General features: G+C 55.1%; 1 protein-coding gene across 1 annotated transcript in view; it reads right to left on the reverse strand.

The window, feature by feature from the left end:
- Positions 1 to 1,334: 1,334 nt before the first annotated feature.
- CLSTN2 (calsyntenin 2) overlaps positions 1,335 to 26,175 on the reverse strand; it is a 484,980-nt gene continuing 460,139 nt past the window's right edge. The window contains exons 11-17 of the mRNA XM_055127980.1: positions 24,181 to 24,329; positions 19,730 to 19,950; positions 16,187 to 16,357; positions 15,375 to 15,520; positions 15,135 to 15,258; positions 13,727 to 13,911; positions 1,335 to 12,333 (exon numbers count right to left, since the gene is read on the reverse strand). Coding sequence (XP_054983955.1) covers positions 12,127 to 12,333; positions 13,727 to 13,911; positions 15,135 to 15,258; positions 15,375 to 15,520; positions 16,187 to 16,357; positions 19,730 to 19,950; positions 24,181 to 24,329 — 1,203 coding nt within the window. The 3' untranslated portion in view covers positions 1,335 to 12,126. The remainder of the gene's footprint in view (positions 12,334 to 13,726; positions 13,912 to 15,134; positions 15,259 to 15,374; positions 15,521 to 16,186; positions 16,358 to 19,729; positions 19,951 to 24,180; positions 24,330 to 26,175) is intronic.

A 26,175-nucleotide genomic window follows, 5' to 3' on the forward strand; every position in this document is an offset into this window, starting at 1 on the left:
GGGCTCCCGATATATGGGGGTGGGGTGGGGGTGGGGCTTCCCATGATGATTCCCAAAAGACTCCAGAGTTCTCAGCCTGGGACCTGGGTCACTGTCACTGTCATCAACGATTTGCTCGAGTGGGCCCAGTAACGTCTCCATTCATCCTAGCCCTGAGATTTTAGCAGCCCCTTTTTACTCGTCCTTCCTGACGGTGCCGCAGTCGAGGCTCTTCAGGGTCAGGGGAATGAGACCCATCATTGTTACTGTATTTGGCCTTTGAATACGCCACCGAGAGCTTGCCAGGTTCTCCTGTGTGGTCAGTAAACTTGGTAGCTTGCCAGGTTCTCCAAGAGGGAGAACCAGGCTATCAGATGTCAGATGAAATAATAATGTATAGTAACTATATTAGATGAAATAGTAACAGTAATAATAATAATAATAATGAAAAATATAGAAAAATATATTTTAAAGAGGCCAAAGAGATAGAACAGTAGATAAGATGCTTGCCTTGCATGTGGTTGACACAAGTTCGAGGGTTTAATCCCCTAAACCCCATTTGATCCCCAATGTCAACCGGAAGTAAACCCTGAGCACGGATCCAGGAGGAGTATGCCTTGAGGACATACAGGTATGGCACCAAAAAGAGATAAATATTAATAAGTGCAATACCAAAAAATACTTCATTATTATGTGTTACTATTATTAGCACTGTAGCACTGTCTTCCCATTGTTCATCGATTTGCTCGAGCAGGCACCAGTAACGTCTCCATTGTGAGACCTTACTTAAAATTATTCAGCCTGGTGTCTCTGCAGGGAATATTAGTGGAGTGGTGGAGCCGTGCCCTTGGCATGGCTGCAGCAGTGGGGTGTGGTGTAGCTGCCAGGGCATCAGCAGGGCAGGTCTTTGACCCACCTGTCTCCTGAGGGTATCCCAGAGTTTTCATCCACAGCGATGGGTGTTTTCATGAGTTTTAGCTGCTTAGCTTGTATCTCCTCAGAGATTTAGCTGTGAGTTGGCAGAGAAGGGCTGGTGGATGAGTCAATGTGGCTGTGGGATTGGAACCCCCACTCATCTTGTTAATAGTAAGACCTATCTGGACCCCAGGAGCCAGAGACACTTTGCTTAGGAAACCCAGAGACTATCTGGGTCTTCTTCAATTATGCTCAGGGTGCCTGATGCTGGCCTGTTTGTCACATCGCACCCCCACCCCGTGATTTCCTCTCCCCTCCCTCCCAAGGCCCCCACCCTTCTCTTCTGCATGCCTGGGTTTAGGTCAGAGTTCCAGAGAATATGAGCCAACCTCTTCCCCCCTCACCCAACGGTCTGTAAAATAAAACGCCAGAGGCCATGGTTACTGTGAAATTCTAAAATCATATTTATTCACCAATTCACAGGAAGTGTCGTTAATGACCACCAACATGAATCAGTTTGTAGGCGTCCACAAGCCAAGGCTGAAAATAAATATCTGTCTGTGTTGAATAGGCAATTAACAAATTACTTGGAAACGGCAAGAATCTGGGTTGTTGGAAACTGGAAGTTTGTGATTCGACATGGGTAGGAGCACAGTCAGGGGGAGCAGCCCAACAGGTTCCTGGGGTGGTTCTTCCTCCTTTCTATGTTCGTACACTCTCCGTACCCACCCCCACCCCCCCACCGGCTGGAGATATCTGGACAGCTCGGGCAGGAAGGGGAAGGGGCCAGACAAGGCAAGGGCAGGCAGGCAAAGGGACTTCTGGTTCATGGGGCAAGATGATAATGCGTTCCCGGAAGTGACACGTAGCCCGTTAAAGAGAGCAGACGGCTCTTCTCGCGAGAGTTCCAGGGTCATGTTAACGCAGACTCTTGTACAGTGGAGGCAGGCATAGACACACAGACACACACACAGACATACACACACACTTCTAGACTGCATGAGCCTGTCTTGGGAGTGCAGGGGCCACTATGGGGGACTGGACAAAGGCCACAGTGCCATGCTGCTGCCAACTTCCCCTGCTGCCCCAGGGAAACATGCTCACCTTATCTCAGACCTTCTTATCTCAGACCTTCAAGAACCAGCCTTCCGGGGGGCCCTGGATGGGGATGGCATCTTCTGATTTGGGCAGAGGGCCGGGATGAGAGGAGTCACGTGGCCTTTCAGAGTAAAGAACCCGGTTCTGGAACTGCCTAGAGTCATTTCCATAGCACAGCAGAGGGACAGGAGGGGCGCCCGCATCTAGTTTCCCATCAAAGTAGCTTGTTGGGTGTCTGCAGATGTGGGAGAGCCAGAGGGACCACACAACACTGCCACATCAGAGCCAGGCCCGGGCCCACTACTCAGAACCTCTGGATGCACAGTGTGGCCTCCACAGCCAGGCGGGGGTGACCTGTGAGAGGGTGTGGCCACCTGCTTTCTTTGGGGAAATGGAGACACTACTGAATCGCTACCAAGGCCTTCAGCAGGGTGGTACTTGGCCCACCTGCCTCCTGAGGGCTGCCCACTGGGATGGGTGTTTTCATGAGTTTTAGCCGCTTGGCTTGCATATCCTCAGAGATTTAGTTGTGAGTCGGCAGAGAAGGGCCGGGGGCCCTTTTATTTTTAGAAAGCTGGCCCTTTAATTTCCAGATGTTTCCCTACTGCGTGCCAGGGACTGTTCCCCGAGCTGTGGGAGCTACATGAACAGAAACAGGGCAACATCCGAACCAGAGGCTCAGAGGCATTTGAAGTGCACTGAAACCCAAGGCATTTCCAGGCAAGAGCTTATTTCTGTATTCTAGAGAGGCACGTACACAAGACACAACTGTATCCAACTTTCCTGAGTGGACCTGTCTCTGGCCACTTACATTGGACACATTAACCTGTTTCCCAGAGGAATGCTGCACCAAGCCATTCTCTTCACTGACATAACCACTGTGCCGTGACTCACACGGCCAACTCTTTATTTATTTATTTACTTACTTATTTTGCTTTTTGGGTCACACCCAGCAATGTGCAGGGGTTCCTCCTGGCTCTGCACTCAGGAATTACTTGGGGGACCATATGGGATGCTGGGAATCAAACCTGGGTCGGCCGCATGCAAGGCAAATGCCCTACCCCCTGTGCTATTGCTCTAGCCTCATGGCCAACTCTTAACACTTACAGATTTCTTTGAAAACAGCCAACTTCTACATGCAGTTTCCTTTCCAAACCTGCTCCCTGGCCTTCTCCCATCTCTTTCCTAGCTGGTCTAGCACAGGGAACCAACAATCAGGATGAACTGACCCGCCACAGCCAAGCAGATCAAGTCCAGCTAAAACGTCCTCCGAGCAGCTACGACTGTGGAAGCAGCTGAGTCGCTCGCTGCCTCTGCTTCCCGCCTCGGGCCTCACCCCTGGGTTTCCGAGCCTGGGCTCGAGCTTCCAAACAGTGCCACACTTTGGCTGCCTGGCAGAGCGGCTGCTGCTCTCGCTCGGACCCAGACTCTCCCTTCCCTCTTCGACTCGCAGTCACTTTATCTTCATCCTCTCTACTGCTGCCTTTTGAGTGATCAGCCTTGGGGTTCAGATCTAATGTCTTCTCTACTCTCTGCCCTAAGATTTTGCCTCATTCTCACCCACCCCCCAGAAATTTGCTAATGAAGAAGAACAAGATTGCACATGAATGTCACCCACGAGGGACTCCTCTCAGCATATAAGGGAGCAGGGGTGCTCGGGGGATCCAGACTCTTGATTCCACATTGACTGGGGTGGGAGGGGGATGCTTCTTCATGTAGGTGTGTGTGTGTGTGTGTGTGTGTGTGTGTGTGTGTGTGCATGCTATATTCTCATCTATAACCCACAGGCCAGAGCCGAGACCCCGTCCCAGAGCCCCTAGCAAGCCCTTCCCAAGAGTGGACCCCTTCTCTTTCCCTCCTTCTTCCCCAGAGACACAGCAGCCTATAGCTGAAACTAGCGATTGATTCTGTAAATTAGTTTCTGCAAATAGACACAACCCGTGGTCTTGTTTCTCTTGGGAAAAGAGCCCTTAAAGTATGCACGGGTGCCCATGTGTCTATGTGTATTAGTGCATGTGGTGGGGCAGGTCTCTCTTTTTTTTTTTTTTCATTTTCCTGTGTTGAAATACTCAGAGAAAAAGGGTCTGGGCGGCAGAGATACATTTTCATTTCAAGATAAAAACAGCAGACATTAAAGCCGACGTGTTTCTGTAGCCTGTGATTAATACCCATGTCCGAGTTTTGACTCTCCTCACGTCTGTTGCCCTCTTTTCATTAGTCCGTTGGGAATTGAACTTCAGCTTGATGCATCTGCTCTGCAGTGAATCTGATAAAAGGGATGGGAGCAGCACACGAGGTCAAACAGCTGAGCCTCTGCCTCCTCTTTGGGGATGCCAACTGCGTCGTGAGGGGAGCAGGGAGGCTCCTCAAGCTCCTTGCTTAGGGGCTTCTTTTCCCGGCTCGAGCTGGGAGGGAGACCCCCGTTCCAAACCCCTCCACTCCTTTCCTTACCCGTGTGGGCGGCAGGAAGGACTGCCTCCTTCCACTGCACTCCTCTGCCTTCGCTTGTGTCCATCCTGCAAAGGAGCTTAACTTACATGGTAAGAAAAAAAAAAACGTGCTGGCAAGACTCGCTCTGCTGCAGCATCTTAGTCTGTCAAACCCAGTCCATTCACTCACTGGGGGGTTCCGGTTTCCATTTCATTCAGCCTTGGCAAGGCATAAGGGCTAGGCCAGGCGCCATGCAGAGGAGCCCGAAGTAAGAAGCCCTGCCAGGTCCACACAGTCTGGAGTTGTTCTCCTTCCTGGTGAGGTGTCCCCTCAGGCACCTGGGAAGTCAGGATGGCTCCGTGCTATTCAACAGAAAGTTTTCATGCGTGACACCTGACCTGTGTCACCTAGTAGGTTCAGCGATATCAGCTCCTCTTCTCTCGTGATGGGGGGATACCCTGCTAGTATTGGGGTATAGCTCTGGCTATTGTCTGTGACAACTGTGAAAGGCTGCCCAAGGGCAAATCTCAAGGGTGCCCAGACTTCCTCTCATGCACTTGTCCCCGTCCCGGCTGGATCTGAACTCCTGACCCTCAGTCTTTAGTATCTCCTGTTCTGGTTCTGCCTGTTTAGGGGCACAGCCAGGCCTGCCAATGTGAGCAGAACCCATTCTGCTTTTTTTTTTCTTTTTGGGTCACATCCAGCGATGCTCAGGGGTTAGTCCTGGCTCTGCTTGGGGGACCATATGGGATGCCGGGGATTGAACTCGAGCCGGCTGTGTGCAAGGCCCTACCCGCTGTACTATCACTCTGGCCCCCATTCTGCTTTTTTGAAAAACTTCTCCATCTACTTCCTGCCACACCATCACTGCCTGTCTTTTACCTACTTTCTGTCACCATTGTGATTAATACACCCACTGCCTGCTCCTCCATTCCTTGTCCTTCATTCACTTCCTCTATCCCATTCTTTGTCCTTTACTCACTCCCTACCATGCTATTTCTTGTTCTTCATTCATTTCTGCCACATCATTCTTTGTCCTGTGATTTCACGGGGAGGCTGTAGATATGACTGACTTCCGAGAAACACAGACAATTGTCTTAAGGCTTTGGTAAAGAAATATTTTACCAGAGAATGTGCCGAGAGGCCAGGCTGCAGAAAATACTCTTCTGTGACAGGAAGTGACTGAAAGAAAACATTCTCATCATCTTGTCCCTAGGTACTCTCAGCAGTAAACGACCAGCCAGCCATCCATGTTCTCTTGGCCTGTTGTAAAACTGTGAGCGACAAGTTTTTCCTGCACAGAAGATACATTTCACCAGAAAACCTGCCCACAGAATAAGCCGTGGAGAGGGGCACTTCCTTGAGGCGTTTGGAGGATTTCAGCGAGGGCACTGCTGAGGAGATGCCGGCTGGGACTCTCTTTGTGAGGGAACTGGGTTCTCAGGAATGAAAGGGTAGGAAAGCAGGAGCTCACATGACTTTTCAGGCCATTCTTCCAGCCTTCCCCGCCAGGGTCCTGACCTCTGACCCCAGACTCACTATGTAACCCCAGTTAGGTGCACGTGGTGGACAAAGCACCCCGTAGTCCTGCAGAAGCTGGCAGGCCACTGCAGGGTTGCAGCCATAAATCCAAAGCATAAAATAATTGTCAGGTGGCTGGCACTGAGGAGCGGGGGGGGGGGGGTCCTCAGGGCGCCCATCACCCCTGAAGGCCTTAGAGAGGAGAGGCGGGTCAGGGCCTGTCTGCAGCAAGACCGCAGGTTTACGTAGCTGCTTTGAGTTGTTGTTTTTATTGGGCCGCGCCCAGCGGTGCTCAGGGACTACTCCTGGCTCTGCACTCGGGAAACACTCCGGGCAGTGCTTGGAAGACTGTACAGGATGCCGTGGATTGAACTCAGGTCCGCCGTACATAAGGCGAGTGCCTTATTCACCGTACCATCTCTCCGCGCCCACCTTGTCTCTCTTCAGAACATCCAGAAGGTACCGCCTCCCGAGAGCAGCCATGCCTTCTCCCCCCAGGGGGCCCCTGGGGGGGTCCCGCGTACGCTATAGTCCCATGTCAGAGGAGCAGCAGTCTGGTGAGGCGGTGTCCTTAACTGTGCTCCCTGTGTTCCGTGCCAGGCCCCCCACCAGTGTGGGGACCAGGTCTCCATCCGTGTGGGACTACCACTCTGGTCTCACTGTGTGGTTCTGGCAGCCTGCAAGGCGGCCTGTCCGGGAGGCAAACGCAGGAGCAACGAGCGGCCCAGCCGTGGGAGGGGAGCAGCGGCCGCGAGGACCCGGCCCGCCTGAAGCTGAAGCCGCTATGCTGGGAGCAAGATGGGGAGCCTGGAGGGGCCACTCGGCTTGGGGTCCTTCGTGGCTTCAACCTGGCGATGAGTCATTTTGTCCAGTCTAGAGTCTCTTCCTGACACCAGCCAAGACCACGCTCCTCCTCCCGTCAAAAGCTTGCAGACTTCTGCTCGGACCTTCACACAGACTTCAGGCCCTGCCCCTTGGGGGGGGGGGTGGGGGGATCAGAATTTGCTTTTTCCAGGTGTTGCCAGCCAGGCTGGTGCTGCCCACTTGGGGACCGCACATGGAAACGCCCACACTGTGTGTGCGACCCTGCAGGCTCCCGAGCCCGTGACTCTGACTGGGGTTTCCAGCCGTGCGTCCTGCCGTCAAGCTGCTCCTTGGCAAGGGCCTTGCTCGGCCGCCCATGATCCTGAGCTTCTGTGCTGACTTCCGGGGCCTGGTCACCTGCTGGCCCTGCTGCAGAATTCCCTTTTGGTGGCCCGAGTGCCACTGAACTGCAGTCCTCAGTCATGGCATTTCTGCCCTGGGCGTGAGCTGATCACCTTTCTTCTTTTTTTTTTCCTTTTGCTTTTTGGGTCACACCCAGAGATGCTCAGGGGTTCCTCCTGGCTCTGCACTCAGGAATTACTCCTGACGGTGCTCTGGGGACCCTATGGATGCCGGGAATCGAACTTGGGTCGGCTGCATGCAAGGAAAGTGCCCTACCTGCTGTACTATCGCTCCAGCCCCATGATCACCTTTCAAGGCCCATGAACCGACTCGTAAGTGTGGACACTTCCCTGAGATTCCCGAATTATCCCTACGGCCAGGTGCAGAGCGGATGTCTGCTAAAGTGGGATGCCCCCAAGTCTTACCTGCTCAGAGAGCAGCTTCCAACAGGGCAGAGGACCCCACCCCCACCCCGCAAGCAGCAGGCAGGGCTAGGAGCCCACCAAGACAGGGCCTGGTCTCATTCATTCATTCCCAGCCTGGGGCCTTGGGACAGGGCCTCAGCCCTCCTGGGCTCTCACGGAGCAGGATTCCAGGGAGAGAGCCGCAAATGGAGAAGCCCATCTGCGCCCTGATGGCATCGGGTGACTTGGGCTGCTTTCCAGGGGAGATGGCAGAGGTGGGTGGGGGTGGGGGGCTCTGTCTTTCTGCCTCCCTGGGGGAGAAGCAAGTGTGGCTTTTCATCGACAGCCCTTGTAAAGCCAGCTTGCCTTTCCTAGATGGTGCCAAAAGGAAAAAACGCTCACAAGACAGGATGTGGTGGGATGTATAAAGTAAAACCAGGGAGGATGGGGAAGGGCAGAAGCAGCTTGAAAACTTGTCAGGTTCTTCTGTCCACAGCCGGAAAGGGGCTGGAGGAACATGAAATCGTGCCAAGGCATTGCTCTCATCCCAGTACAGACCTCAGCCAGCGAGAGGACGGTGCCCAGCCTGCAGTGGGACCCCTCCTGTGCATGCAGAAGGTTTCTGAGGTGAGGGCACCCCAAAGCCCGGCAAACAGTCTCACCAGCAAATCCTCGTTGAGTCAAGGCAAATTCTGTCCAAGCATGAAACCACACCCAGATTGATTTTTTCTTTTTTGTGAACAGTTTTACAAAAAAAAAAAAGTCTGGAGCATTTCAGCGAGAGGAAGGTTGTGACAAAGCTGTCTTCTTCTCTCCTTCTTGCCAATATCGAATCACAGAGCCAAGAAGATGGCTCATTTGGAAGCATGCTGGGTCAGGCTTCCGAATGATTATGTCGCTCCTGATTCCAGCAGTCATCAGCTTCTAGGCTTATTTTTAGGGCAGTGGCATGAACTGGAAATCGAGCCAAGACCATCAACAGTCCTGCCTGGAAGGCAGTGCGGAGTCCTGTAGGGAAGGCGTGGCCGACCCCTCCCTCCCCCCCCCCCTGCTTGCTGCTTCAGCATGCTGCTCCCCAAGGAGAGGAAGGCTTCCCCACCCCTGGATGCTCTGATCTGGAGGAAGGGGTGTCTGTGAGGGGCTTGGATTCTTCCAGAAGGCGACTTCTAAAAGTGCTGCATTCAGAGCTGAGGTGGAGGATGGGGGTGCTCTTTAGGGGCAAGAAGTCCAGAACAGCTGTCGGTGGACGGGGCGGCTGAGTTCATTTGCTTCCCCTTGGCAAATGGGGGTAGGGTGGGGTGGGGGTGGCTGCTTTGCTTGCTGAGGTGATGGGGGTAAACCGCAGCCCCCAGGCCAAATCTACCAGCCGTTTCTTTTATTTTTATTTTTTTCCTCTTTAGTGCAGGGCGCCAGAACTCTTTTATACTGTGGGATGCTTAAATTGAAAAACCAAAATGGCAGTAACATTTCGAGACACACAGAAAGCACATGAATGCCAATCGCCGACTTTTTCAAGGCGTGGAACTCAAGTCTCTTCCTGGGAGTGCAGCCACTGAGCCGTCTGTTCCTGCAGTGTCTGGGTTGCACGGGGGCTTCCGGGACAGAGATGCGACCCCAGGGTCTGCAGAGCCTCCAACTCCCACTCTGAGGCTCCGGTCTGATCCAGCTGGCTGCCCCTGTGGTCTGTAGCGGAGTAGGAAACAGGGACCCCACCGGCGACCCCCTCCCTGCAGCATGCCAGCGGCGTGGTGCAGCCCTGTCAGCTGCAGATGTGGGTGGTCTCAGAGTGGCGTGAGAGTCTCCCACCGCAGTCACAGTTTTGCTCTCAAGATGAACTGGGATCAGAGTTACAACCCTGAAGGAGACCATCTAGAGCCCTCCTTAGCTTTATCCATGACAGGCGACCAACCAACGGATGGTTTCACTCTACTGGGCACCCTATTCTGCCCTGGCCTTTCCCACTTCCTCTTCCTCTTCCTCCACTTTCTCCCCCTCCACTTCCTTCTCCTCCTCCTCTCTGGCTCACTTGGGGTTCCAAGCTCCAGAGAGCACATCTGGGTACCACCTGGCAAGGTGAGCTCTGGCTCAGCTGTTCCTTCCAATCACAGCTACCTCCACCGCTGCTGGGCCCCACTGTTCCTCTGCATTGGCCTTTAGTCACAAAAGACCTAACTCTGCTGCCCAGTTAATGTCCCTACCCCCTGCACCCCTCCCTGCTCCTCCCAACACACCCCTAGGTTTCTCTTGGCCCACACTTCTCCACCCCAGGGAAACAGGCAGCAGGAGGGGGCTAGACACCCCCATCAAACCTAAAGGCTGAGCCAAGTGCTCGCATGGAAGCCCAGACTTGATTATTTCCCACCAAATCCAATTCAGGAAGGATCAGTCGAAACACACACAGCATCCATTTCACGGCTCTGAGTGTGGGCAACTTCTGCCCGCACCTGCCCGGAGAGTCTCTTTGTAGTCCACTCCGGGCACCGGGAGGACTAAGGGGCTTCTCCTGCAGACGTGCAGCCGCTGCCCGAGAGGAAGGGCTGAGGTCCCTGATGTGTCTGTTTCATTCAATGACAGAGCCCAGAGCAGGTGGGGTTCTTCCTCTCAGAAGGGGGACTAGGGCCCTGGCTGGTTCTGCTGAGACAACGCCCCCTTCCTCCTGGCTTTCATCTCCTCACCCTTCTTACTCTCCGAGATGGACTCCGTAAGAAGCCTCAGGCCGTGTAGCCCTCCTGCCCCACCCCTGCAGACCTACTCTTAGCCTAACCGTCCCCATATCTAGCCATCTCCATAGCTTTAGATGAGGCTTAGCACAGAGCAAGTGCTCAGCATGGCCTGGTGAGTGCCCAGATGAGGACAGGAAGAGCAGGGTAGAGGGCATGACATGAGAGGAAAACAGGGACTCCAGTCTGGTCTGTCCCTCTGAGCCACTCTGCATCTCTGAACCTCAGTTTACCCATCGTGATGCATCTAACAACTGCCTCCCAGGAGTTCAGTGAGACCATAGGAGGGACCAGATGCAAGAGACACTCAAGCAACCAGGAAAACTGCCCAGTTGTTTTCTAGAATCCAGAGGTGCAAAGGTGGGTGATGGAGACTCCCTAGGTTGATGTCAGCCTAGGAGCAAGGAGGGTCCCCTTATTCACCCACTGCGTTTAGCTGATACAGGAAATAGAATGAGCAGAGGCTTAACGGTTTTTGGGGACCCCAAATGCCATGGTGTCTAGGGACCAGCTCTGTGCCCAGGCACGCCAATGTGCAAGGGACAGGCTGTACACACCAAGGACAAAGCCGGCCCCGAGACTGGGGGGGAGGGGTGTCCTGTGCCGGCCCTAATTCCGCCCGCTATTCTCTTGTCCACAAAGATCACACACCGGTCACCATAGCAACAGCAGTCCTCAGGAGCTGTCCACTGTTGGATGGAGATGGGAAAGATTTCCTTATTAAAACAAGAAGGAGGAAAGAAATGAGGTTTTTAGATGTATCTGCCCTCTACCCGAAGTGTGGCGCCTTTTATGAGGAGAAGAAGAAAGGAGACTATTATCCAAATGTGCTTCTAATTCCCAGCGGCAAAATCTCCCTCCAACTCTCGTTTCAGACTTGGTGCAGTTCCCACTTGCCCCCACACCTCCAGGAGGAAGACATTTCCTCAAAGACGCATGAAATAGGGCCGAAGAGCCATCGACTAAGTGGGGAGCGACTTGTCAATCTCTGGGCTGTCCCCCAGGCTAGGAAATGCCCCCCCCTTTCCCCGTCATCTCCAGCTGAGTCCTGGGCATTTCCTGGGGCTCAGTACGTGAGATGCTGCCAGGCCCGAGGTGTGTCAGGCGGTAGGGGTCTGTGGGCACGTCCTAGAGACCCTGTTCTGGCTTATCTTCACTTTCCGATTTTTGTCTGGCCTGATGTGACCTCAGAAAGGGCAAAGGAAGCGATTCTGCCCTCCGGAGTGTGTGTGGCTGTGTGTGACGCGCATGTGCGGGTTTAGCAGCCTGTCTACGCCTCCTGGCACCGGCCCGTGCGGGTCTGGCCGTTCCTGGGGACTTTTCCCTGGAACTTCATTCTGCCTCCCGCCAAACTTGCCTTTCCGGTCCTAAAGACTGAGATCTCGGGGTTGTAAGTCCCACCACTCTGCCGTGGGAAGGGGGCAGGGAAGGGAACCTGTTGGTCTGCTCAGGGAATTAGGAGGGGTTGAGGGGAGGGGGATGCACAGTGAGTTGGAACCCAAGGGCCCTAGGAACACAGAACTAGGAGTGGAAGTGGGCTGGGGTGGGGCGCGAGGCTAGGTGAGCCGCAGAGACTGAGCTTGTCCATCCCCCGCCCGGGGGAGAGCCAAGGCCGAGCTCTGCAGATCCTGGACGTGGAGTGAGCCCAGGGCAGGAGACAAAGTCCTCCCAGGGCTGCCCAGGAGCAGGATGCTGGCTTCCTGGACGGGCCCCAGGACTGGGACACAGGACGAGGCCAAGGTTGACGCGGGCGGTCCAGGGAGGCTTGCCCCACCCCCGCTGGGAAATTAGAGGCGACATGTGATAGGCTCAGGCAGACAAGGGGGCGGGCTTACAAAAGGGGCGGGGCCGCGCTAGTAGGGGAGGGTGGAGTCGTCCCACTCCAGCTGGGCTTGCCTGGCGGCACCCTGCCCGCCCCTGCCCCTGCCCAGCCCGGCCTCCTCCACCTCCTCCTCGCTGTCGTAGGAGTCGCTGCTGCTGCTGGAGCTCACGCCTTCCTCGGCTTCCTCCTCCTCCTCGTCCTCCGTCTCCTCTTCCCCTCGCGCGGGCTCCTGGTGCTTCTGGGAGTTGGGGGGGACAAAGGGAGGTGACTTCAGGGCCCGGAGGGAGGCCCCGAGGAAGCTGGGTGGCATCTTCCCACTTAGGGGGTTCCTGTCCCTTAAGGCTTGGGCTGTGGGCCAGGACGGGGCAGTGGGGTGGGGTTGCTGAGGCCGGGGGCTTCTGGGACAAGTCAGCCAGAGGGTTTAGCGGGATTCCAGAGTGGGGGCTGCAGGCTGTCAGCGCAGGGGGGACCCCTCAGCTGTGGCCCAGAGCCCCTGTCTGCCCTTCTGGAGCCATCTGAATGGAGCATTCCAAGCCTTAGACCCCGACTTCTCAGGGGGGAGCATGGCCTTGCCCCTGTCCGCTTTTCAGTGGGGTAGCATGGGGCAGAGGGCCCCTAAGTGCTTGCTTTGGAGGGGCCAGGTCTCCACTCTCACTTCCCCAGCCTACGCCCTCCCTCTTCCCCCCTACCCCAGCCCTTCAACTCCACTCTGGTCTTGTTCAAAAAAGAAACACCAAGGTCTGTTTCTGGAATGGTCTAAGCCTGGCTGCACCCCGCCACCCCCCACCAGTCTTGGGGGCTGCTGTGAGTGGGGGGAGAGTGAATGCAGCCCCAGCCTGGGACCCCCCTCAGTGGTGGGCTTGGTTCCCCTGCTGGGAAGACCACACGGCATGGCATGGGGACTGTCAGAGCAGACTCCGGGGACCGGCTGGGTGGTCCCATTGGTCTCCCAACTCCCCATCTTGCCTCTCCTCCCATGCCTCCTTCCACTTGCTTGCTTTCCCCCTCAGACAGCACCGCCCTGGGAAGGAAGCCAGGGACAGGCCACAGGTGCCGAGGGAGGGGCTTCCCTCCCTTCCTGTTCTTGGGCCCAAGCAGGGGCCTGGCACCCTCAGGGCCAGATATGACCTTGGAATTGGCTGCCTTGACCTTGGCCATGATGCTCAGCTGGCTCTCCTGCCCCCGGGGGGGCTGGCTCCCTCCTCTGTTAAGGTGTGTGCAACCCCCTTCTCAGGCTCCTGGGCAGATTAAAAGGGGTGGGGTGCAGAGAAAGCCCCCTGGATATATTGGGGCTTCAGTAACCGGCAGGTGACACTGGTGGGTTTTACTTGAAGCTCACTGGAGCCTTCTGTGGGCTCTGTAGCTAGCACGGGAACAGCCCCTCCCCGCCACGGCTGGCTGTGCAGACACGCAACACTGCAGCTGAGTGTCAGGGCACTCTGAGCGGGGTCGGGGGGCAGGAAGTGGGGGAGATGCCCCCCAGCAGCTTGCCTGGAAGTCTCTGGTTCTGTGGGTGGGGAGAGAGCAGGTCACACTTTTGGGAAGGGCAGTGGGTGCAGGAGGGGCGGGATGCAGGGGGCCCAGCAGAGGGCTGTGGGGGGCTCTGGGAGCGGTAAGGCAGGGGCCCTCACCTCCATGGGGTTGACGGTGATGGTGAGCGCCGAGTCATCCCAGTCCATCTCGGCCTCCTTGGCCGCCTCGCTCTCCTGGGTGAAGTGCTGGTGTGCGATGCGGACCCGGTAGACGCCCATGGCCACGACGAAGACGAGCATGCAGACGGAGATGATGATGACCACCGTGGCGATGCTGGGGACCACTGGGGCGAGGGGGGAAGAAGCCGCGTTGCAGTGGAGCCAAATGCCCACTGGGAGCTTCCCCCAGAGGAAAACGCCCGTGTCCTCTCCTGAGGGGGCAGTGAGTGCCTCCGCTCGGCGCTCAGACGGCACTCATTAAGTGCACGCTCCTCCCAGCTCCCGCTGCTTCCCGCTAGCCAGAGGTGGCAATCCCAGGGGAGCTGGGCCTTATGGGGGCTCAGCAGGGACAGGCACAGTGTCCGGGACACCCCAGCTAGACAGCATGACCAGGCTGGCCCAGAAGCATGCGTGGACCTCACTGGAGCCTTTCTCTGTGGGATCTGTAGCCAGCAGGGGGCCCCAGCCTCTCCCCGCCACATGGCTCAGCGTTGGGCAGCTCAGAGCTGGGCTTGCGGGGGCAGTAGCAGGTAGGGGCAGGGGAGGTGTGAGCCGGGATCAGCGGTGCAAGCAAACACCAAGGTCTGGGAGCAGAAGAGCCTGTCTTCGGTTCTGTGTGCAGCTTCCTGCATACTGGACTGGTTCCCCCCACCCCCTGGACAGGGGCCCCCAGCTTTCCCGGGGTCTCTCTCTGTCCTGGCCCCTGGAGTTGGGCTGTTCACCCTTTAGAGGATGGCTTTTTTTTTTTTTTTTTGCTTTTTGGGTCACACCCAGCGATGCTCAGGAGTTACTCCTGGCTTTGCACTCAGGAATTACTCCTGGCAGTGCTTGGGGGACCATATGGGATGCCGGGGATTGAACCCGGGTTGGCCGCGTGCAAGGCAAACACCCTACCCGCTGTGCTATCGCTCCGGCCCCGCTTTTTTTCTTTTAATTTAATTTTATCTTTTAGCTTTTTTGGGGCAGTCACACCCGGCGATACTCAGAGGTTACTCCTGGTTCTGCACTCAGGAATCACTCCTGTCATTGCTTGGGGACTCTATGGGATACCGGGTTGGCCACACGCAAGGCAAATACCCTGCCTGCTGTGCTATGACTCTGGCCCCTAGTGGCTGGTGTTGATTGTTCTTTTGTTTCTGGGCCACACCGGGCAGGGCTCAGGGAATATCCTTGGCTCTGTGCTCCTGGTGGGGCTCATGGGACTATATGGGGTGTCGGGGATTGAACCCCGGTTGGCCAAGTGCAAAGCAAGTGTCCCACTTGCTGTACGCTGTACCCTCTCTCCAGGCCCATTAGTGGGTGGTGGTGAACCCCCAGGTCCCGAGGCCCCGTCTCCCAGGTGACCTACCTGACCCACGCCGGATGCTGATCTGGGTCTCAGGGTGGTGGACAGATTGCAGGAAGGGCGGCTGCACGATCAGGTGGTTGACATGCTCCTCATCGGCCACGCGGGCCTCATGCAGAACGCTGACCTGCAAGAGCCAGGTGGGGTGGCTCTGGAGAGGTAGGCGGCCAGCGGCGGCCAGCCCCCAAGTGGATGGGTGGACCTGCTCTCCCCCCCCCAGCCCCCAAAGACAGTGTTCCTCACCTCCAGATTGAACTCATTGCTGGTGTAGCGTCCGTTGAGTTCCGAGCACTTGACCCGGAACCTCCGGGCCTCTAGGGATGCCGGACGCCAGTGACGATATCGGATATGGTGCAGGACCTGCTCATAGCGGCTCATGGAGCCCACACCTGTGCCAAGAGAGCACACCTGTCAGCGGGGAGGGAGAGAGGAGGGGGAGGAGGAGGAGCAGGAGAGAGGGGAGGGGGGGAGGAGGGGGAGGGCAGAGGGGGAAGGGGAGGAGAAAGGGGAAGAGGAGGAGGCAGTGGCAGGCAGATCTCCTGAACCCATCTCGGATTTCCGAGCTTGAGATGTTTAGGGCTGACAGTGTGCATAAGATACCTAGGATTTTGACATGAACCCAGATGTTTGGCCTGAATCTTCCAAATATTGCTCTGATGCTTTCTGAGCTCACAGGGACCAACAGAAAGCACTGACCTGTGTTTGCACCTTTCCTCAGGAGCAGGACGAGGCCAGCACCTCAAGATGTGGGAGTAGGGGCTGGAGTGATAGCACAGCGGGTAGGGCATTTGCCTTGTACGCGGTCGACCTGGGTTCAATTCCCAGCATCCCATAGGGTCCCCTGAGCACCGCCAGGAGTAATTCCTGAGTGCATGAGGCAGGAGTAACCCCTGTGCATTGCCAGGTGTGACCCCCCCCCCCCAAAAAAAAGCAAAAAAAATGCTGGAGTAGAATCTCCATGAAAAGGGCAAGAGGTGGGTGGTCCAGGGGCCCTCACTGCCCTCCCGGTCCCAGCTCCAGGCCCAGCTGACCTGGATGAGGGCGCCAGGCCTTACCATAGATGGAGTAGCCCGCGCTGGAGTTGGTGGCGTCCAGGTGGCGTTGGTGGAGTTCGCTGTGGTTGAGCTCCAAGCACTCCTGTCTTGGGTCCAAGTCTCCTCCCAGCACCAGAATGTCACAGAAGTCTAAGTTGTGGAGCATTTCTTCTAAGAAGGGTGATTTGGGGGCTGTGGACAGAGAAGACGCCTGGGAAATGTGGGGCGGGCTGGGGACTGCTCAGACACAGCCCTGAGCGACCTCACCCTCCTCCTCCGCGTCAGGCCAGGTCTGGAGGGGCAGTGGCAGGACCTCACACAGCCCCCTGCTCCGGTGGGTGTCAAGGCAGCCCCCCTCGGAGGGGAGGCATGGCGTGATGTGAAGGGCGTGAACACAAGAGCCAAAAGAGGTAACTCTGAGTCGTAAATCTATTAAAGAGTGGACTAAAAGCTTGTGTCCTTTCTAACACAGTTATGGAAATAGAAACTAGAAAGAAGGGTTTCCAAAAGATGAATTATTTTCAAGAATGATTTTATTCCATTAAATTTTCCAGGGATACCCAAAGTGTCTTTTGCTCTTGCTAGACAGAGCTCATGAATAATTCTGCAGGCTTTGCTTTTAAGTGCATTGGTCTCGCTGGTTTCCTGTTTCACTGGCCAAAGTCCAAAAGCACATTCAGAGGTGACCAGGTTGGCCACTGCCCACAGGTGCGTGGAGCTCTGCGGCTGGCCGGCTCCTGGTTTCCGGGGAGGCGAGAGCTTTGTGGGAGGAGGGCTAGGCTGTCCCTGCTTCCTCCCAGGAGGGGGCTGCTGGGGTTCTTCACACAAGGGGGACAGGCAGGGGGCACACGCTTCCACCTCCTTCTCTACTGCTGGAGTTTTCCTCTCCACCTCCTTGGCTCCCACTGTGCCCAAGGGGCGTGCCGTGCTCGGGGACCCCCGTGAGTTGGACACATGGGCCATGTCTGGATTCACAAACCATCACCACCCACACGTGGTGGGTCAGAGAGAAACAGCAGAGGTTGGGTGGGGTGAGTCGGGACAGGGTATGTGGGGTGGGAAGAGGTACTTTCAGGAAGGGCTTCTTTTTTTGCGGGGGGGGGGGTGGTCACACCCAGCGATGCTTAGGGGTTCCTCCTGGCTCTGCACTCAAGAATCACTCCTGGTGGTGCTCAGGAAGACCATATGGGATGCTGGGGATTGAACCCGGGTTGGCCGCATGCAAGGCAAACGCCCTCCCCACTGTGCTCTCGCACCAGCCCCAGGAAGGGCTTCTTGAGGTTGAGATGTGTGTGAGCAATCACAGGGAAGGGGAGGGACACTTCCTCCAGTGGCAGGGAAGGGCGGGGCACAGGAGAGAAGAGAGGGGAAGGGGAGGGCAGAAGGACAGAGACCAGGAGGGAGAGTCGTGCACATGGGGCAGTGACATAACAGGTTCCACAGAGGCACCCACGCCTGCTGAAACCAGGTCCCTCCTCTAAGCAGCCCTAAGACCGTCCTGCTGTGATGTCAAATAACAAACTCAAGCCAGGACACTTGGGGGCAGAGCATAAGGATCAAAAAGCAGTGGGACCCTGATTTCTCAGAAGTGCCCGTCCCCCACCCATGAGTAGCCCACTTCAGCGGTCGGACCCTGACCGGAAGCCCAGCACTGATTTCCGCCCGGCTTCCGCTTTTGCTTTCCATCTCACTTCCGCTTCCTCTAATAAACGTTTGCTCGCATCATTGAAGGTGTGTGTGGTGTGAAACCCTCTTCCCTGGCATGGGCGAGCGGCTGGGAGACCTCCAGGATGGAAGAGGGGCCTCAGGTCGGCCCCCTCCCCCGGCCCTGCCCTCGACACACGGTAACGAAGAAGCACGAAGAGCCAGTGGCCAGCAGGGCAGAGATGGGCACAGAGTGGCAGCAGGGGGCAGAGGCCATTCGCCTCTGTTCAAGGCACCTGAGAGTGATTATTCAAGCAGCAGGTTGGGTGGTGAGCCCTGCACTCACCTCCCACCCATGGAGCTATAGACCCAGATCACTGCTTCCTTGCTGCCGTGCTGCTCCCTGCGTGCTGGGGTCTGTCCTGGAGAAATCCAAGCCCTTTCCTTTCTCTGTCTGATTTTAGCCATCAAGGAGCTGAGAGGGAAGGCTTGTTGAGCTAAGGTGCCTTTGCAGTGAAGGAAACAGCCTTCCAGGGCAGGTGGGCAAGCAACACGTTTCTGGGATTCAGAGTCGGGTCTGCCTTGCCCAAGGACCAGGGGCGCTAAAGGCAATGGGTCATTCTGACTGCTCTAGAAGCAGCCCCTCGGCATCAGCATATTATTAGCAGCTGTTCTGGGAGCAGGAGAACTGGAAGTCGAGTCCTGGAGGAGGCGGCGGCCAAGACTTGTATTTCCATACTGGATCTGGGGTTCACTCATGCTCTGTTTCCACACTAGGTCTGGGGTCCATCCTTTCCCCCAGCACACACTGTCTCAGTGCATCTAAGAGCTGCTTCTCCCTGATCCCAACGTCTCCTCTTGCCCGAACGGCCCTTTCAATAATGAATCCATGGCAAATAATAACGTAGGAGCTTCCTGGGAGTTATACTGCTGAACAAGACCTGACTTTTACGAGGCATTATCATGGACTCTTTCTTTGTGCTGCTGCTGCTGCTCTGATTATCAAAATAAAACAGGCTCATCAGCCAGCAGTTTGCTGTTGCAGGCAGGTAAAGAGGGCGCCAAGCAAACCGCTCTTCTCCTGCTTCTTGCCAGACTCTGTGGCGGGGATGAAACCCATTCCCTGTGCGGCAGCGTTTTGTGATGCTTTATTTCTTTACCTGCCCCAGCTCACTCTCTCTGTAGATACTCATAATTCTTCAGTGTGCTTGCATACTTCTCTTTTTGAAAATTGGGGCTGGCCCAAAAGGAGAGAGAGAGTATGGGGAATATTGTCTGCCATGGAGGCAGGGGGAGGGTGGGAACAGCGGGGGGGTTATACCGGGAATATTGGTGGTGGGGAATATGCACTGGTGGAGGGATGGGTGTTTAGATCATTGTGAGATTGTAACCCAAACATGAAAGCTTGTAACTATCTCACGGTGATTCAATAAAATCTAAAAAATTAAAAAAAAAAAAAGAAAATTGGGGCTGGGAGGGTGGGGGGATCTCAAGCAGTGCTTAGGGGGGCTGCGAACATTCCTGGCAATCAATATTTGGCCAACCGGACTGGAGGGTTAGTACGAGCACCTGAGAGAATTCGGGGGCTGCTTGGTGTCAGTGGTGCTGGCGACCACCAGGGCCATCCTGGAGTGGCTCTGGAGCTTCTAGGGCTACTCTGGTGCTAGGCACTAAAGCTGGCTCTGTCCCCTCTTCCAGGCCACCTCTTGCTGTCTAATCGGATCACTTAGCACAGCTGCCTGGCCGCCAGCCTCATCAGTACGAGTATACCACAGTTGGCTAAACCACATCCCCTTTCTGCTTCTGGGGTTGTCTGCTGCCAACATGCATCCCCCATGGAGGGGCTCAGGGACAACGCCGGTGAGCACAGTAGCTCCCCACCCACACGTCGTCTTCACCCACGGCCACGGGCGCCTGTACCTGTGGTTTGCTGCGAGTCTCCCGGGGCCTCGGCTCTGGCCAAGGTGCTGAGGATCTTGAGGTCGGGGAAGAGGACCACCCCTCTGGGGCTTTCAAACTGGGCGGCGGGTCTCCAGAGGTGCTCGGTGCCATGGAGGGTGATCTGGGGTTCCATGGCCTGCAGCACCATCACGAAGGCGTCCACGTCAGGGATGCTGATGCACACGTCCTCCCCGAAGCACCTGGGAAACAGCTGCCGTCAGGGCACTGAGGAATCAGTCAGTGTTGGGCCCCCCACCCTGCTCCTGCCCCCCCCTCCCCCACCGGGGCCTGCTCTCATCCTGGCCCCCGTCCTGCCTCCTGCCTGAGCATCTCCCAGGATGTTAACCACCCTTCACAGTCAGAGCCACATGGAGGCAAAACAAGCCATAATCGAGGGCCTGAAAGGAAATGGGCCCCTGGAACAAATGGGAATTTTCTATACCAGCAAGTAACCGTTAAACCTTTAATTATCCTTTAACAGAGTAATCACTGGCAACTTTAATTAGATCGTTGCTGCTTGTTAGAGCATTAGTAGTTGGTAAGCAAATTACTGTCTAACTGGTTGGTGGCAGACATACTCCTCAGTGGCACCCCAGGTCTGAGCTTGGCCCTGCCTGGTGTACCCCACTGGCTCTGGAGACAGCCTCTCGCTGGCTGGGCGTGTGGCACTATGAGGATGGCCTGGGGCAAGGCCTGGGGCTCACTCAGAAGGCCCTGACCTGGCTCGGCTGCTCTCGGACTGGGGGACTCTGAGCAAGGGGCTGGACTCCAGGGATGCTCTGTGTCTCCTACAGCTCCATGTGGAGGGGGAGAGACAGCTCTTGGGACTTAGTGAAGGTCTGACAGAGCCTGATCAAAGGGTGCTTAGGGCGCAAGTACAGCAGCATTCTCCTCAGTCTCTCCTCAGCTACTCTCATCTCAGATTCTCCTCAGCTACTCTCTCCTCAGACTCCTTCGCTGAGCTCTCCTCAGAGCCTCCTCTGCTTCTCTCACTCAGAATCTCCTCAGCTGTGCTCTTCTCAGACTCTCCTCAGATTCTCCTTAGCTACACACGCCTCAGACTCTCCTCAGCTGTGTACTCTCAGATTCTCCTCAGCTGTTCTCTTCAGACTTGGTAGTCAGCTCTTTAGTCCCCAGCATTCAATGCTGTTCACATCCGGGCCTCAGACCTCAGCAGACATGGGGAGCCCAGAGCCCAGAGCCCAAGTGGGGGACCGAGGCAGCCTCACCTGGTACCTCAGGAAAGCTCCAAAGGAAAGGGTCCTCTGGGTCAATATTTCTCACTATTTTTCTGCCCATGACCCGCTTTCCATCTTGTTTCCGTCCTATAATCCACCCTTCACTATCCTACCCAGAGGTCTCCAAGTTTCATGCTGTGGGCCCCTATTTATATGATGCTCGCCTGTGGCCCCCTTGGAATATCCCAGACGGGACCCAAGGGGAGTCACATGGCCCCTGAGTGAGGAACACTGGTCTAGGTGACCCTATTTTGTGTCACTTTGTCCTCTTCTATGGCATAGGCTTCTGCTTCCAGTGTTGTCTGCTCTGGTGAAATGCACCCCACAATTTACAGAATGTCCCCGACTGCCTGACCTGAGAGTGGGACACTGGCTGGCTGCTCCATATCCTGCTTCTCTCTTTAAATATTTACTTATTTTAGTTCATCTTCAGCGGAATCTAAGTAATGACAAATGTGCACAGATTATAGGCTGCCTGGGAAGGGTTGGAGAGAGTGGCTTTCCAGAAGGGACTGTGATTGGCGCCGGCACCTCAAGTCCAATGCAGAGAGCTGGGAGTTTGGTCCACAGCATGCTCCTTTGATTGGAGGGGAGGGAAATGACCCTGGACCTTCTAGAACCCCCCCAAATAGTTCTGAGAGAAATAACCCACCAGCTCCCTTGGCGAGGCAGCCCCCAGATAGCCCTCAGAATCCCTTGTGACTGACAAGGACATTAAACACACACAAAATGCACACAGAATGCCCAGTTGCAGCCAGGTGGCCTAGTGCATCAGGGGGAGGAAACTGAAGGAGGAGGCCAGAGCAGGGGTGGTGCATGAGAAGGAAAGAAATGCAGCAAAGGACGGACTGAGCGCGGCTCCACTGGGGCAGCCAGGGAGGCTGAGGGTTCAGGCATCTGAGGAAAGTCTGGGTTCTCTGTCTCTACACTGTTCTCAATAAGAAAGTCTCTTTTGGAAAGAAGATAAATGGATGAACTCAATGAGATGATTGAAAGGAGAGCAAGAATGAACAGTTTCTACCGTTACACTCAAGCACTTAGCCCTGCGGCAGCCATGTTCAATTCCCGCACAGTTTAGGGGCTTATTTGGTTTCTAAATGAACCCCTTCTGTGCAAATTGTTCTCAGGGATCCATTAAGGACGGCATCCTCTGTCTTCCTGGAGTGACTGATGAGGACTGAGAGCTTCTCCCTCATGTCCCCTCTTCCTCACTGACCAGGAGGAGCTACCCCTGGCCCTCTTCCCTGTGTAGAGGGGTGTAGAGATGTGGAGTTGTATGGAGGTGACGAGATGAGTGAAGGTGTGGAGTTGTGTGCAGGTTTGTGGAGGTGAGTGGAGGTGTGTAGTTTTGTGCAGGAGTGTGGAGGTGACTGGAAGTATGTAGTTGTGTGGAAGTGAGTGGAGGTGAGTGGAGGTGTGTAGCTGTGTGGAGGTGATTGGATGTGACTGGAGGTATATGATTGTGTGGAGATGTGTGCAGGTGTGTGGAGGTGAGTGGAGGTGTGTAGTTGTGTGGAGGTGTGTGGAGGTGTGTAGTGTGTAGGTGTGTGGAGGTATGTAGAGATGTGTGGAAGTGTGGAAGTGTGGAGGTGTATAGAGGTGTGCAGTTGTGTGGAGATGTACATACATGCGGAGGTGTGCACAGGCATGTGAAGCACATGTGCATCGATGTGATTTGTGCAGGTGTGTGGAACTATGTGGAGGTATGTAATTGTGTGTGGAGGTGTGCATATATGTGTAATGTATATGCACGTGGAGGTGCAATAGAGTTGCAGATGTGTGCAGTTGGGAAGTGTGTGCAGTTGGGAAGTGTGTGCAGGTGTACAGGTGTGCAGGTGTATGCTGCTGTTTGGAGCTGTGCATATGTGTGTAGGTCTTCAGGTATGTACATGTGTGTGCAGATATGCAGGTGTGCTTGTTTGCAAGTGTATAGGTGTGTAGGTATGTGGAGGTGTTCATGTGTATGCAGGTATGTGCAGGAATGCATGTGCATGCAGGTGTGTGGAGGTGTGCATGTGTATGCAGGTGTGTGGAGGTGTGCATGTATATGCAGGTGTGTGGAGGTGTGTATTTGTATGCAGGTGTGTGGAGGTGTGTGCAGGTGTGAAGGTGTGTGGAGGTGTGCATGTGTATGCAGGTGTGTGGAGGTGTGTATGTGTATGCAGGTGTGTGGAGGTGTGTGTAGGTGTGAAGGTGTGTGGAGGTGTATATGCAGGTGTGTGGAGGTGTGTGCAGGTGTGAAGGTGTGTGGAGGTGTATATGCAGGTGTGTGGAGGTGTGTGCAGGTGTGAAGGTGTGTGGAGGTGTATATGCAGGTGTGTACAGGTGTGTGCAGGTGTGAAGGTGTGTGGAGGTGTGCATGTGTATGCAAGTGTGTGGAGGTGTGTGCAGGTGTGAAGGTGTGTGGAGGTGTGCATGTGTATGCAGATGTGTACAGATGTGAAGGTGTGAAGGTGTGTGGAGGTGTGCATGTGTATGCAATTGTGTGGAGCTATGTGGAGTGTGTGCAGGTGCAGCCTCCTAGAGGCACTGGCTGTGGGCCCTGCCTGTGCTTATCCTGCCCCCAGACATCTTTCCCCCCCTGTCCCTGCCTCTCTGGATCTTCTCCAGTGCCCAGAGTCTGGAGACTCCCCTTCCAACTCCCCCTGCTTTTCTGGGGGCTTCCAGGGTGCCCACCCTCCCAGGTGGCTTCTGTGGCCGACAGTGATTTGACGGGAGCAGGAAGGGAGATATCCACGGCTTCAACAACAGTTTCTGATCAGCAGCCCTGGGAACAAGAAGTGTCTCTTGCATCCCACGGGACTGAAGAGTTCTGCAGAGCTGGAGCCCTTTGCTGGGGCTGAGAGACAGGAAAGGGTTGAGGCACATGCCCTGCACGTGGCTGACCCAGGCTCCAGCTCTGGCGCCGTATATAACCCCTGAGCTCTGGGCCCATCCAGGGGTAGTTCCCAAAGAAACACTCGCTAAGAGCCTTCTCAGGACCAGGCACTGGCTCCTCCTCCTCCCTCCTACAGCCAGCTGAGAGGCCACAGACGTGGCTGAGGAAATGCACTGGCCCTACTGAACCTCGGAGCACTGTCTTTACAAACATGGAGGAGCAGCGGAGCCAGGGGGCTGAGAGGCCTTTCCCAGGGGCTTTGCTAAGCCCCGCTGCCTTGGGGGAGCCCCAGGCTGACCGGCACATCCACTCACTGCACTTTGGAAGAGACTCTGAGGCGCCGCACCCCCGCCGTGGGGAACTGCCTGGAGTTGATGTAGGAGACCTTCTGCAGGGCGCGGTTGATGTTCCCTATGTCGTCCCCCTCCATCACCAGCACAGACTGCGAGGGGTTGAAGTGGTACTGGAAGACAGAAGCGGCAGAGAATTAGGATTTTGCTTTGGGGGCCATACTTGGCAGTGTTCTCAGCTTACTCCCGGCTCTGTGCTCAGGGTTCACTCCTGGTGGGGCTTGGGAGACCTTATGCAGTGCCAGGGATCGAATCCAGGTTGGCTGCGTGCAAGGCAAGTGCCTTACCCACTGTACTATCCCTCTGGCCCAAAGTTCATAAGAATTGATGAATCGCTTCCAACCGTGGACCATTCCTTCTGGCCTCTGTGGCTATTGCTCTCGGGTATTGGTCCTATACTATGTTCTTTTTATATCCCACAGATGAATCCAATCGTTCTCTGTCTGTTCCTCTCCCTCTGACACATTTCACTCAGCATGAAGGATGATACTCTCCATGTCCATCCATTTAGACACAAATTTCATGACTTCATTTTTCCTCGTGGTCAGAGAGGCAGCTGGGACAGAGAAGGTGCCACTATGAAATAGATCGTTGGAATTGATCACTTTGAACAAGGACTGAGTGCTAAAAGGAGGTAAAGAGACAAACATGATAACCTCTCATGTTTATAAACAGTAATGGATTGCAAACAGTAATGTTCAAAAGGAGAGAGAAAGAGACAGAGAGAGAAAGAGAGAGAGGCAGAGAGAGAGAGAGAAGTGCCTGCCATAACTGTGTATCACATGGGGATTCAATTTTAAGAAATGGAAAAAAAGGATTTATTAATATAGTCTATTTTTCTCCTTCCTTACACCACAGGTGGCTTATTGCCACCGATACTACACTGCACTCTTCCTACTTAGCTCCTATTTTGGAGATATTGCTAGATTAATACATCAAAATTTTCCTCAATTAATTTTTTGCAGCTGCATAATCTTCTTCCATATGGATTGAAATGTATTTAACTGGTCTTCTATGAACATTGGGGTTATGACCCTCCTCTTACACATAATGCCGCCATGCGTAATCTCATGCATGTAGGTCAAAGAGCAGTGCACGCTGCATTTTCACAGCTGTAGCCCGAGCCCCCGTGGCTGAGAATTTGGGCAAGAAGCTCATGCTTGCGGGAATGACTCTCTTTCTGGCGGGTGGTGGTTGGGGGTGGGGGCTTTCCAAGTGGTGCTCAGGGGGCCCTGGCCCCTCCCTCCCTGTGATTGGGAGTCAATGCAATGACTCAAGGACGCAGTGGTGTTCAGCCCAGTGGTGTTGGGCCAGCCTGACCATGCCATGCCTTCGAACCTCAGGCTATGCCTGGCAATACTCAGGGACTGTGTGGTGCCTGGGTAAAACCCCTGCATGCAAAGCACGTGTCCTAACCCATGCACTTCCCTCTCTGACCCTAGGAGAAGGACTTTTACTTCAAAATCTCAACAGATTGCAGTTGCATGCTCTAGACGACGTGCCCTTGACCTATGGTGGAGTTGAGGCTTAGCGAATGACTGTGACCAGGGTGACGGGCAGGAAACTCACCCCACTGTGCTCTGAACCTAGGGGAACCCCAAGGCAATGCTATGGCCCTTTCTCACACTCCCACACTCATTCTGGGGTGCATATCAGCAGGGATTATGCTGTAAGAATCAGTACGGGGGTTCCTCGGGCACGTGGCTAAAATCACCAGTCAGCAACCACATCAGTCATTTCCTGAGTGCAGACATGCAAGCCAGTCACCCTTCAGAAACAGGGGTGGTTGGAGGGACTCAAAGGAAAAGGGGAGGCTGAGCAGATATGGGCCGCTTCTAAAGTCACAGGAGAATGTCACTTCTGCAGACTGGGCAGTCCTAGGGGAGGGACAAAGCGAGGAACCAGCACAAAATGAGTCATTGCTTACACGTGAAATGAGACATGGGTAGGGGGAGAGCA

The sequence above is a fragment of the Sorex araneus genome, chromosome 2 (assembly GCF_027595985.1).
Source record: "Sorex araneus isolate mSorAra2 chromosome 2, mSorAra2.pri, whole genome shotgun sequence".
Classification (NCBI taxonomy): domain Eukaryota; kingdom Metazoa; phylum Chordata; class Mammalia; order Eulipotyphla; family Soricidae; genus Sorex; species Sorex araneus.